Here is a 14333-nt window from a genome sequence, read left to right on the forward strand (position 1 = left end):
GTGTGCATTCATTTGCAACGTATTGGCAATCCGCAACGTATATGCCATATTTGTTGTATTCGTGGGGGTCATGAAACGTATGGCGAACCCCCACGAATACAACACATCACTAACAAATAAACCCCCACTCTCCTGACCCCCCAAGACTTTCCAAAAGTCCCTGGTGGTCCAGCGGGGGTCCTGGAGTGATCTGCACTCGGGCCGTCGGCTGGCAGTATTCAAAATGGTATCGATAGCCTTTGCCCTTACTATGTCACAGGGGCCGACCAATGGCACCGGTAGCCCCTGTGACATAGTAAGGGCAAAGGCTATCGGTGCCATTTTGAATACTGGCAGCCGACGGCCTGAGTGCAGGAGATCGCTCCAGGACCCCCGCTGGACCACCAGGGACTTTTGGCAAGTCTTGGGGACATCAGGAGGGTGGGGAGTTGTAGTAAATTAAATTTAAAGGGTTGGGATGGGGTTTTGGGGGGGAAACGAATACTTATGTAACTAATGAACGAATCATGGTCCCCCGAGAACGGATGCAACGGATTTGGGTCCCGACGAATACGAATACCGAATGGGATGAATCTGTCCCTGCTGCACATCCCTAGGGCTAGTTCCTGAGGAGGACGGTGGTGACACAAACCTGGGCTTTTCTGCTCCAGTAAGGAGGACCAACTCCGAAGGAATTGGGTGAATCCTCATGGAGTCTGTGGTGTTAAGAGGCTGTTTCAGAATTAGTGCACAAAGAGGACAAATACTGAGGAAATGAAGCATAATTGTACAGATTTCTATCAATGGGTTCAGAAAAATTAATTATGTTTAACAGCAATTAATTTGCTGGCTGTAAGTTTTTATCAGTATTACTGCAATCATAAAATGTGGAGCTTGTGTTTCATTACAGTGTGAAGTCTGTATTAAAGTACAGTACACACACTGAAGCACAGTGAGAAAAAAACAGCGAGAACATACAAGGTTTTCAGAAACAAATATTTTGGTAACCAGACCAGTAGAACCAACAGGTAGTGTGAAATAACAGACCTGGTTGACCGGTTACACTTAGGAGAAAGAAAAGGCTCGCAGAAAGGAGGAATGGTAGCCATATACTGTAGCGACAGGCACTATGCCTTTACGCTTTAAACATGCCTAAGTAATATCTCTCTGGTCTGCAGCACTTTGGCAATAATAGAAAGATAGTAATAAGAGGCCAATGCATAAATCTGGGTGTTAAAATGCTGTCTGCTGGATTTCAGCACACCGTTTTAGCGCTCAGATTAAACATTTTTTTTAACTCATGCAGTAGCTAATGCTATGCAAGTACATTGGTAGTTATAAAAAGCACTGCACATTTTAACTCAGGATGTTGAGTAGAGGGTGCGGGAGATCCCTGACATCACAGCAGATAACCACAGCTGGCGAGGTTAGTGGTTGCTGCCATATAGCTGGATAAGTCTATACTTAATCGATTAAGTGTTCTTGATGTCTTTTTTTCCTTTTTTCATGCCAGCGCGGTAGCACTGGAAAATATTTATTTATTTACAAAATTTTCTATACCGTTGTTAAGACGAGCCATCACAACGGTTTACAAACTATAAAATGCACAGGGTAAAACATACAGTATTAAAATCATTTAGCAAATAAAATAACAATAATAGTAATCAGTAACTAAAATAAATGTTAAGAGAATAAATAAGACTAAAAACGTGAATAAGTACTGGAGTTAAAAAAAAAATGTAAAGAAATTGGCAGTAAAATAAGAACAATCTCATTTTCCCTCCATATATGCCTTGTTTTCAAATCCCGCTTAAACTTTTAAAAATCAGTTTGTAGTCTCATATTCGTTGGTAGTGTATTCCATAGTTTAGGCCCTGCGAGCGACACAGCTCATTCTCTGACTTGATTCAAATGTGCGGAGTGTACAGCAGGTATTGACAGTAGGCCTTTATTGGTGGATCGTAAATTTCTTTGGGGCACATGGAGCCTAAAAAATTTCTGTACCGTTAATAATGTTCCTTTAAGTTGATCCCCAGTACTATACGCCCTAGCTAATTCTAGTTTGGTTTTTTATTATACTATAATTTGAATGTTATCAGCTATTGTATCCTTTCTTAAATATGTTGGATTGTAAAGCCTGTTGCTCACTTAATGTTCATTGTAAACCAAGGTGATGTTTGCCAACGAGCCGCAGTATATAAAAATACTTAAATAAATAAATAAATAATGGCTGCATTTAGCCAGTCCACATGCTCACTCTGCATCAATTTATGCAAGGTGCAGAGTGTTTTTTAAATTTAACTCCAATTCTGACCTGGGGTTAATTTTCCAGCACTAGAAAACTTGTAGCTGTTTCAGCGCACTTCTCTGCATTGGGAGGGAATAGCGAATGCCCTCATTTGCATGGGATTTCCATACAAGGGCACTAAGAGCAAGGCCCAGTTTACCCACACATTTTCTGCAGGTAAAACTCCTTGCTGCATCAGCAGTAAGGTTTACCTGCAGAAAATGCTCACCCAAATGTGGGTAAAACTGTGCGTTCTGCTGAATGCACCTTTCTGCATAGGCCTCTCAGAGAGCCGCTCCCTGGCCTACCCTCTGCTTTCCAAGATTGCTATCAGATGCAATTCTGCTATCGATGTAACCATTTCCAGTAATGCTTTGATTTGTTTTTTTACTTTCCTACATTTAGGTCAAACAAAAGCTTTCCAGGTCTCTGCGCCATACACTCTCTACACCTGCCCCGAAGGACAGAACGTCACCTTGTCATGCAGAATTTCTGGGAAGGTGTTGGACAGTCATGATAAGCTGCACGATGTCTGGCACTTCAGCACACATGGACACCCAGCCTGTCCTGAGAAGAGACACATTCGCAACGTCAGTGAGGCAGAGTTGCATTCGAGGCGAGACACACACCACGGCGTGGAGAAAACTTCAGACCACCATGGCTTGTTCCAAGTCATTCTACGCAACCTCTCCCACGCCGACAGTGGAGGCTACTGCTGTCGGATGGTGGAAATGAAGGACCACAAGCTGCAGCAGGAGGCCCACAGCTTCATGGAATTGCGGGTGATAGCAGGTAAGCACATCTTGGCAACCTAGGCTCACGGAGAATGTTGGAAGCCATTTACATGGTTGACAGCGCTTTAATCAGATAAACTGGTGGTCTGGAAACCATCCTCACTTAATGTGGCTACATATCTGCACAGGATGCCACAGTGCATGTACTGTTATTTGGATAGAGGGGAGGCATTCCTGAGGGGAAACATATTGTGAGTGCAATAAGAAAATAATGTATATAGACTTTGGGACGGCTGGCTTAAATCCAGCCGGTTACTTTGCAGTTGAAAAATGCACTTAACCTTAACTGAATATGTTATAGCTGGCTAAATCTCCACTCAGTGACTTTTTCACAATGCACCCTGCGATGCACAATGCAAATAACACAAAGAGTGCATTTCAACACTGATGTCGCACCATGTCTCACTTTAATAGAAATCCAATGAAATCATCACATTTTGTTTATGTCATGTTGCTTGTCCGATGCCCCCAGGAATCCCCACGTCAAAGGAGGCCATATGAACAAGAACGAGAAGGCAATCATTTCAGTACTTCATGCTGGAATGAAATAAATTCACGGCCCCCTCATTTTGCTCCGATTTCACAGCTGCATCAACTGCCGTGCAATTCGCCTCCAGGCATGGGCATTTGCCTGTGGAATCCTGCTCGCCCACGCTCCGCTGGCCCTGCGGCAGGGGTGACCCGGTGCGGCCACCACGGAGGCCAGTGCTGCGGTGACTGTCCTTTCTCGGCCGGTGCTGCAGAGCTGGCTCCGCAGCAGCTGCTGTAGGGCTCACAATAAAACTGAGCCCCGCAGTGTTCAAGGCAGGAGAGAGGCGGCAGTTGTCCAGAGCAGAGGCAGTGGAGGAAGGGGGGGGGGGGGGGTTCTGTAGACCTAAATTAAACTGGGTGAGAAGCTACGAGGCTTTGGAAAGGGAGGGAAGGGAGAAGTTGGAGAGCTGATGAGAAGGGAAGGGTGAGAGGCTGCTGGGAGGGGAAGTAGGGGTGAGAGACTGAAGGGAGAGTAGAATGAAGGAGAGACCACACAAAGGAGAGGCAAGGGGAGGAAGGCACTCTGGAAGGGATGGAGGGAGGGAGGAAAAGGAGAGAGTTTGGATGTGTGGCAGATAAAAGAAGAGTAATACAGTCCCAAACACTTCATTCAGGTATATAAGTATTTAGTTTCATTTATTCAGAAATTGGCAACTCCATTGTTATAAAGCATAGTTTTTCATGCACACGGGGTCCCCCGACACGGTCCCGTGTTTCGCCAGCGGCTGCGTCGGGAGGGATGCCCATAAACTTAAACAGGAAATTCTAAAAATAAATTACAAAGGACTGTATAAGAAATGGTAATGGTACAGAAACAGTACAAATTAGTGCACGCATACATTTTACCTTTAGACGGAGTTCTTAAGTTCCTGGCATGGAGTGCATTCAAGCAAAGTTCCGAACCAGCTTAAAAGCTGTCAAAACTCGCGCCAACCAGATTTTGCAAACCAATCAGAGAAGAGGAAAAGCCAACCAATCACAGAAGGAGATGTGACAGCTGCAGCCTATCAAAATCATGTGAAATGAAACCATTCGATTTCTTTGTTGAGGCCCTTCGGTGTCACACTATCTAAACGATGTATCCACCTTTGTTCACAACGTGTCAATAAAGTGTCAAAGTCACCACCCCGCATTGAGGGTGTAACAATTTCTAAGACAAAAAAGAACAAGTCAGATATTGTGTGAGAGTGTGTTAACCAATGATCAACTAGAGGGGCCAAGTTGCGGGAATGTTTTATATTTGATCTATGTTCAATCACTCGGGTCCGAATCTGTCTTTTAGTTTTACCTACGTATAACATGTCACAGGGACAACGGATGATGTATACTACGCCTACGGAGGCACAATCTGAGTTTTGACGCAGGGTATAGCATTTTGTAGTAAGGGGATCAGTAAATTGGGAGAGAGTGGTTGTGTGTTTACATACCGAGCAGTTACCACAGGGACTGTGAGTGCCCATCTGTATGCCACTTGAGCGTGTTGATAGAAAATCTGATGCCAGCGGCATCCCTCCCGACGCAGCCGCTGGCGAAACACGGGACCGTGTCGGGGGACCCCGTGTGCATGAAAAACTATGCTTTATAACAATGGAGTTGCCAATTTCTGAATAAATGAAACTAAATACTTATATACCTGAATGAAGTGTTTGGGACTGTATTACTCACTACCAGCATTTGTGTTGGATTTATATATAACCAGTTTGAATGCTGGCCACGGCTCGGTTGTTTGTAGATAAAAGAAGAGGCACCTTTATTTACAAATGTTTAATATTCCGCTTTTTAACAAAAATGCTTTCAAAGCGGATTACGATCAACTTATACTGGACTAGCAGGTACATCAGCAGTATCATCAGTTGCGGGATCCTGTGCAGTCAACATTGCATAAATGTCCAGGAACAATCATTCTTTTCTAAGAAACAGACTGGGGCAGAGCCGTGCTTTTGCTTTTTTCTCCGGAAGGCGAGTTAGCGCTGTGACCCTGGTTCCAGATTCTAGGTGCACAGCAGCTGAAAGCCTGCAGTCTTGTGCGTGCCAGTTTTGTGGAAGGGGTGAGGGGATAGAAGGGCCTTTTGGGAGGATCAGCGTTCTCTGGTGGGGGGTGCAAGAGGGAAGAAGGGGGAGATACCCTGGGGCCTGTTTGTGAGTAACCAAACCAGACAGCAGTGACAGCGAGGGCGCAGTACAAGAGGAGATCAGAAATGGGACAAATGAAAGAAAAAGGCAAAAACAAATTGAGAAAGTGCAGCAAGAATGAAAAAAAGAACAAAACGTATCCAGGCACCTACTAGAAAGGTTGGAAAACTATTTTATTTTTTTAAAGGATCATATATTTGCAAATTAAATGTAAATTATAGGAAATTCTGTTACTGTACCAAGGAATTGCCACAGAATTCGCCAACATTGCAACATAATCTAGCGCAGAGCTGCCGCAAGGAACTGTGATGAAAGGGGGCCCTTGGCTATAATGTGAGCCCTCATGGCTACCATTAATAGACAAAATGGCTATATGGGCTTCTGTACTAAGCATTTTTCTCACAGATACAAAATGGAAGCAACACTTAAGTACATCAGCCCCAAGTTTGCAGAGCTGATCTCAGGGATGGAGGGATTCCTCAAGTGCAATTCCATGGCCCCACCCAAAAATGACAAATATATTATTTGTGCATTCAAGCTGTGAATACTAAGAGGCCTAGTTACCAAGGTATGATAACACATTTTTGCGCATTTACCTCTCAGTAAAATGCTTTAACCTGAGGAAAACGCAGATTTGCGATTCTCTGAAGACAAGCAGGATGTTAGTCCTCCCACATGGGTGACATCATCTGATGGAGCCCGGCCCAGAACTTTGATCTCAAAGATTTTAGAGTTTTCAAACATGCTCTACTGAGTATGTGCAGCTGTAGTTATCACCCTGGTCCCCTAGACAGAGTCCCTCAGTCTCTTTGTTTTCACAGAGTTGTGTGGTCACAGTATTCAGCTTTGCTCTCTCCTCAGTTTTTGTTGCAATTTTTTTTTCTGAAGCTGCAGCTGTTTTTCTATTTCTTTTACCTTAAGGTAGTTTTATTTTTAGTTCTTCTTGTTCTTTTTCTCTTCCTTTCAACTCTCTGCCAGCTGTATGGCGAGCCTTAGTCACTGTGCAGCCTGGCAGGTGCATAAATACTGCACCTGTAGTTTAGTTTCTGTGTCGTCTCCTTCTGTGTCTGTTTTTGCGTCTTTGTCTGGTGTTGGCAGGACTGAGAGAATGCAGTCCGAGTGTGTGATCCGTGTAGGCCACTGAGCCTGGACACTCTCCTGAGTTCTACCCAGGCAGGAGTTCCATGTTTTGCAGATCACTCGGCATCAATAGGGGTTTGGACAGTGAAGGGATCAAGGACCGCACCGTTCCTGGGGGGGGGGGGGGGGGGGAGGGAGAGCTCATCCTCCCCATATTCTAAGGAACTAGTCTCCAAAGGCAGGAGTCCTGGGCGATGTAGCCTCCCGTCCTGCTTGCCAGTGATGGCAGTGCAGTTTCCTTGTGAGACAGGGTGAGCAGAAACCTGGGCAGGCAGAGTGGCTGCTGCACCTTTGCTGCCATGCCTGGTATTGGTTGCCCATGCACCTCTGTGCCAGTGGACCACTGGTGTGTCGCGTCGATGTCAGGACTGTGTCACCCTTGACGTGCCGTGGTGCCCTTGATGCCATCGAAATGCGTGGCCTCCCTTGATGCTGTAAGGGCCATCGATTGTGGGTGTCATTGAGTACCATGCTTGCCATGGAGTGCCCTGGCTGCAGGAGAGAGCCCTTCTGCACCATAGATGCCATCGAGCATCATGGCACTATCAAATGTCGTCAAAGCCCTGAGCATTCTGCTCTCCCTCTGGCTCTGTTTCAATAGCCCCATGATAATACATTTATTTATTTAGGCATTTTATATACCGTAGTTCCAAATGAAGATCACAACGATTTACAACATCAGAATTCATATTCTTGGTCAATAATCACATACTGTGTGTGTTAACATTCACATTCTAGGTTTACACTGCAATACATACTTATTCTGGTTTATATTCATACATATTCTAGGACATCACAATCGTATGAAGTAATCTAGTTCGTATTTGTCCATTTTTGGTCAACCCAATGGTAAATACAGGTTCCAGTTCTACTAACATACATTTTACATTGTTCATTACTTATTGCACTCTCCACTAAAATTATTTCTGGTACTGATGTTGAAATTATCAGCATATTGGTATTTTACGTTAAATTGTATGATTTTCTAAAGAGCTATGTTTTCAGTTCTTGTTTAAAACTCTTCTTTCCGTTATCTGACGTAATGACTCTGGAAGAGAGTTCCACAACTTGGGGCCTGTTATGGAGAACATTCAGTCTCTTTTTTGCGTTGTGTGTGTGTGTGTTCCGAGTAGAAGGCACCATTAGAAGTCCTTTGTTTTGTGATCTTAGGGCTCTCTGTAGTGTGTAAATTTGAAGTGTCACTCCTAATAAATATGGGTTAATATTGTTGATGATGTTGAAAATTAGAGTTAATACTTTATAATGGCTTTTGAATTGTACAGGAAGCCAGTGTTGTGCTATCAGTGACGAGGTGATGTGTTCGAATTTCATTGTCCCTAGTAAGAGCCTAGCAGAATCATTTTGAAGTAACTGTAGAAGTTTTAAAAGGCCTGAGGGTAGGCCTAGTAATAGGGAGTTGCTGTACTCCAAGTTTGAGAATATGAGTGTTTGTTAGACAGTGCAGAAGTCCTGTATTGTTAGCAATGGTTTCAGCCGATGTAATATTCTCAGTGTGGCGTATTCTGTTTTGATTAATTTGTTTATATGCTTTTTCATTGTGAAGTTCTCATCGATCTGAATTCCTAGGTCTCGTACTTGATCTGAAGGAGTAATATTAATAATTCCTAGGTCCAGAGCTCGTGGTTTTATTTTTGTGTTATCTCTCCTTAAACACACAATTTCATTTTTTTGGGGGGGTTTAGAGTTAGTTTTAATTGAGAAAGTTTTTGTTGTATGGCCTTCATTTAGTTGACAGAGAGATGAGGTTTTTTTCAAATGTTTTGTCGAAAGGGATATAGAATTGTATATCATCTGCATATAGGAAGAAGTTGATTCCTAGATTTGCTAGTGATATGCATACAGGCAGCAAATAGATGTTGCTGAACCTTAGGGGACACCTGTATTGATTGGAAAGGTGTCAGAAATATGATTACCCAGTTCAACTTAGAATGTCCTATCTTTTAGGAAGGAAGAGAATCTTTTGTTGACATTTCCGTCTATTCCAATTTCTCTTAGCTGGTGGCAGGGAATGATCAACTGTATCAAATGCTGCTGTTAGATCAATTAGTACCAGGATATATGATTCATTGTTGTCAAACCCTTGTAGTACAAGGTTGGCTAAGGAAATAAGAAGGATTTCTGTTGAGCGATTTCTTCTGAATCTGAATTGGTTTGGGTATATTATATTGTTGTCTTCTAGCTGGTTCTCTGTGATAACCCGGCTTTTTCTAGGAGTTTAGCAATGAATGGCAGGTTGGATATTGGTTGGTAATTATCCCAATCATCTATTCTGCCATTTATATTTTTTAGGATTGATTTACTAATTGATTGTTTTGCCTTATCAGGAACTAATCCCTCAGCTAGTGAATGGTTTATTATGGTTTTGAATATCGGAGTTATTACGCTGTTTACTATTTTCAGGGTACTTGCAGGAATGGGATCTAGTAGGTGGGTCGCAGGCTTCATTTTTGTGATGATTTGGTTTATTTCAAATACAACCTCTATTGCATTATAAAATACTTCTTTTAATACAAAAAGGATGAAATCAACAGTATCAGGGTCAAAGCTTACTGGTACATCAGACAGGCACAGAACCCTTCTGAAATACCATGCATGCAGGAAAAAATATCTCAGCGCTACAGCTCCATGGCACAAGTTAATTTTCAATGTATTATTGCTGCAGTGTTGAGTTGCTTTCATCTTGTAAGCTGTAACACATCAGTAGGATTTCTGTATGTTTGGTTTGATGACAAGTTGCAAGCTTGATATTCATGAGTTTTATGAAGTTTTTGTTTAGCTTAATATTTTATAGTGCAATAAAAGATTTCTTCATACAGGGCTGCTGCCTTTTTTTCCCCTTTGCTCACTGCAGATGCAAAATATATTCCTGGTGATTTAACACATTTCTTCTTTTTAAAAATTTTTATAGCTGATAAAGTGCTTCAGAACTGCACGTTGCAAGCATCTCCCAAGAAAGACAATGAAAGTAAGTTTCTTTCTGACCTATCATTATACTGCCTTAAAAACATAAGAACATAAGAAATTGTCATACTGGGTCAGACCAAAGTTCCATCAAGCCCAGCATCCTGTTTTCAACAGTGGCCAATCCAGGCTACAAGTACCTGGCAAATACCCAAACACTAAGTAGATTCCATGTTACTGATGCCAGTAATAGCAGTGGCTATTTCCTAAGACAACTTGATTAATACTTCTCCTCCAAGAACTTTCCAAACCTTTTTAAACCTAGCTATACTAACTGCACTAACCACATCCTCTGGCAACAAATTCCAGAGCTTATCTTTGTGTTGAGTGAAAAAGAATGTTCTCCAATTAGTTTTAAATGTGCTACTTGCTAACTTCATGGAGTGCCCTAGTTCTTCTGTTATCCGAAAGAGTAAATAACCGATTCACATTTACCTGTGCTAGATCTCTCTATCACATCCCCCCTCAGCCATATCTTCTCCAAGCTGAACAGCCCTAACCTCTTTAGCCTTTCCTCATAAGGGAGCTGTTCGATCCCCTTTATCATTTTGGTCGCCCTTATCGGTACCTTCTCCATGCAATTATATCATTTCTGAGATGAAGTGACCAGAATTGTACATGGTACTTAAGGTGCTGTCTCATCATTGAGCAATACAGAAACAATATGTCATTTTCTATTTTATTTACCATTCCCTTTCTAATAATTCCTAACATTCTGTTTGCTTTTTTAACTACAGCAGCACACTGAGCTTATGATTTCAATGCATTATCCACTATAACACCTAGATCTGTTTCCTGGGTGGTAATTCCTAATGTGGAGCACAACATCATGTAACCACAGCAAGGGTTATTTTTCCCTATATGCATCACCTTGCACTTGTCCACATTAAATTTCATCTGCCATTTGGACACCCAATCTTCCAGTCTCACAAGGTCTTCCTGCAATTTATCACAATCCGCTTGTGATTTAACTACGCTAAATAAATTTTATATCATCTGCAAATTTGATTACCTCACTCATCGCATTCCTTTCCAGATCATTTATAAGTCTATTGAAAAGTATCCTGAGGCACTCCACTTTTTACCATTTTCTGCTGAGAAAATTGACCATTTAATCCTACTCACTGTTTCCTCTTTTAACCAGTTTGTAATCCACGAAAGGACATTGCCTCCTATCCCATGACTTTTTATTTTCTTAGAAGCCTCTCATGAGGGACTTTGTCAAACACCTTCTGAAAATCCAGATAAACTACATCTACTGGTTCAACTTTATCCATGTTTATTAATCCCTTCACAAAAAATGAAGCAGATTTGTGAGGCAAGACTTCCCTTGAGTAAATACATGCTGATTGTGTTCCATTAAACCAAATCTTTCTATATGCTCAGTGATTTTGATCTTTAGAATAGTTTCTACTATTTTTCCCAGCACTGAAGTCAGGCTCACTGGTCTATAATTTCCTGGATCGCCCCTAGAGCCCTTTTTAAATATTGGGGTTATATTGGCCACCCTCCAGTCTTGATACAATGGATGATTTTAATGATTGGTTACAAATTTTAGCTAACAGATCTGAAATTCATTTTTTAGTTCCTTCACAACCCTGGGGTGAGTACCATTCGGTCCAGGTGATTTGCTACTCTTTAGTTTGTCAATCGGGCCTACTACATCTTCCAGGTTCACAGTGATCTCGTTTAGTTCATTTGACTCATCACCCTTGAAAACCATCTCTGGAATCGGTATCTCCCCAACATCCTCATTAGTAAACACAAAAGCAAAGAATTCATTTAGTCTTTCTGCAATGGCCTTATCTTCCCTAACAGCCCCTTTAACCCCCTCAGTCATCTAATGGTCCAATTGACTCCCTCACAGGTTTCTTGCTTCGGATATATTTTAAAAAGTTTTATTATGAGTTTTTGCCTCTACGGCAAGCTTTATTTCAAATTCTCTCTTAGCCTGCCTTATCAATGTTTTACACTTAACTTGAGAATGGCTTATGCTTTGTCCTTTTTCATTCAGATGGATTCTTCTTCGTTTTTGGATTTTTTTGGCTAAAATAACGTCTTTCACCTCACATTTTAATCATGCTGGTAATCGTTTTGCCTTCCTTCCACCTTTCTTAATGCGCAGAATACATCTGGACTGCACTTCCAACATTGTATTTTTAAAGAATGTCCATGCCTGTTGTACACTTTTAACTTTTGCAGCTGCACCTTTCAGTTTTTTCTATTTTCCTCATTTTATCAAAGTTTCCCTTTTGAAAATTTAGTGTTAGAGCTGTAGATTTACATATTGTCCCCCAGCCAGTCATTAGCTCAAATTTGATCATGTTATGATCACTATTGACAGGAGGCCCCACTACCTCTCTCGCCAAATCCTGCATTCCTCTAAATTAAATCTAAAATAGCTCCCTCTCTTGTTGGTTCCTGAACCAATTGCTCCATGAAATATTCGTTTATTCCATCCAGGAACTTTATGTATCTAGTATGTCCTGATGTTACATTTTCCCAATCAATACTGGGTAATTGAAATCTCCCATTATTACTGCTCTGACAAATTGGTTAGCTTCCCTGATCTCTCTTAGCATTTCATCATCTGTTTGATTATTTTCGGCATGTGGACAGTAGTATACTCCTCTCACTATACTCTTACCCAACACACATGTGATTTCTACCCATATAGAATACTGTGTGCAATTCTGGTCACCGCATCTCAAAAAGACTATAGCTGCATTGGAGAAAGTGCAGAGAAGGGCGACCAAAATGATAAGGCGCATGGAATGGCTGCCCTATGAGGAAAGGCTAAAGAAGTTAGGGCTGTTCAGTTTGGAGAAGAGATGACTGAGGGGGGATGTGATATAAGTCTACAAAATAATGAAAGAACTTGAACAAGTTAATGTAAAACGGTTATTTACTTTCTCAGATATCAAAGGATACCTGAGTAGCTCATTTAAAACAATTCAAAGAAAAGTCTTTTTCACTCAGCGCACAGTTAAGCTCTGGAATTCATTACCAGAGGATGTGGTTACAGCAGTTAGTGTAACTGGGCTTAAAAACGATTTGGATAAGTTCTTAGAGGAAAAATCCATAAACTGCTATTATCTATATATATAAACACCAAAGCCCTCACTGACTCACTCACTCATCACTAATTCTCCCACTTTCCGAGTACCTACAAGGCTGAAACTTGGCTCCATCATTCCCTATCATGTCCTTGGAAAAACTAACCGCTTCTCACTTTCCTACATTTAATGGTTCGTTCCAGCCATCGAACGCAACACCCTGCCAGGGTCACGTCAGGGTCACCAAAAAAAATGTTGAGTACTCCTTTTCGGCTCCACTACTTGCTACATGTATACGATAGAGTGGCAAAAGCGAGGTCTTCCCCATGTCCACATCCTCCTACTGCTGTGAGATCGGATCAAACCAGACCTCATTGATCAGGTGATCACTGCAGAGATTCCTGACCCTGAAGTTGACCCACTACTCCACCAAATCGTTAAGTCAACGATGTTTCATGGACCGTGTGGACTCCAAAACAGAAACTCCCCTTGCATGGTAAGCGGATCCTGCAGTAAGAAGTACCCACATCTGCTCATCAAAGAAACTCAGCAGGAGATGACGGATACCCCCAGTACTGATGGCACGCTCTTTCCGATGGCGGCCACACCATCACCATCAATGGAGTCGAACTAGACAACAGATGGGTGGTCCCTTACAACCGTGTATTCTCCTGAATCTTCCATGCTCATATTAACGTCGAGTTTTGCAATTCTGTAAAATCAATCAAGTACATCTGTAAATACATCAACAAGGGCAGTGACCAGGCCGTATTTGCCCTGGAGAAACAACATGACGAGGTATCACGGTATGAGACAGGGTGTTACATCAGCAGCTCTGAAGCAGCCTGGCGCATATTCTGTTTCCCTATTCATGAACGTTTTTCCCCAGTCATTCATCTCGCTGATTATCTGGAGAACGGCCAGAGGATTTACTTCACAGCTGACAACATAGAAAAAGTACATAATCCTCCCCAAACAACCCTCTTGGAGTTCTTTGATCTTTGCACGCTGATTTTGCCAAAAGCTGATTTTGCCAAACAGCTCCTGTACTCTGAGGTTCCAGCCTACTACATTTGGAAAAATAACCAATTTGTTAGAAGGAAACAGGGACAGCACGTACCAGGCTACCCAGGAGTAAAAAAGGACCAAGTCCTCGGCAGAGTGTACACAGTGCACCCAAAACATTCGGAGTGCTATCATCTCAGACTCTTGCTTCATGAGGTCAGAGGGCCCTCGACCTTTCAATATCTTAAAACTGTCGCTGGTGTGCTACAACCCACATTCCAGTCTGCCCGTAGAGCACTCGGTCTGTTAGAAGACGATACGCATTGGGACAATACTCTCCAGGAAGCTGCACTCTCACATTAGCCACCTAGGATCCGTCAACTCTTCGCTATTATGTTGGTGTTCTGTCAAATGGCAAACCCCTTA

At 42.2% G+C, this 14333-nt stretch overlaps 2 protein-coding genes across 4 annotated transcripts in view; one reads left to right on the forward strand and one right to left on the reverse strand.

The window, feature by feature from the left end:
- The window catches only part of CDH23 (cadherin related 23), a 1814588-nt gene that overhangs the window by 261732 nt on the left and 1538523 nt on the right, over nt 1-14333 (reverse strand). The gene's annotated exons all lie outside the window — the stretch shown is intronic.
- Nucleotides 1-14333, forward strand: part of VSIR (V-set immunoregulatory receptor) — a 111939-nt gene that overhangs the window by 51217 nt on the left and 46389 nt on the right. For both annotated transcript variants that reach the window (XM_029608941.1, XM_029608943.1), the window contains exons 2-3: nt 2672-3058; nt 9794-9850. In XM_029608941.1, coding sequence (XP_029464801.1) covers nt 2672-3058; nt 9794-9850 — 444 coding nt within the window. The remainder of the gene's footprint in view (nt 1-2671; nt 3059-9793; nt 9851-14333) is intronic.

Source organism: Rhinatrema bivittatum, chromosome 7 (assembly GCF_901001135.1).
Source record: "Rhinatrema bivittatum chromosome 7, aRhiBiv1.1, whole genome shotgun sequence".
In the NCBI taxonomy this organism is placed as follows: domain Eukaryota; kingdom Metazoa; phylum Chordata; class Amphibia; order Gymnophiona; family Rhinatrematidae; genus Rhinatrema; species Rhinatrema bivittatum.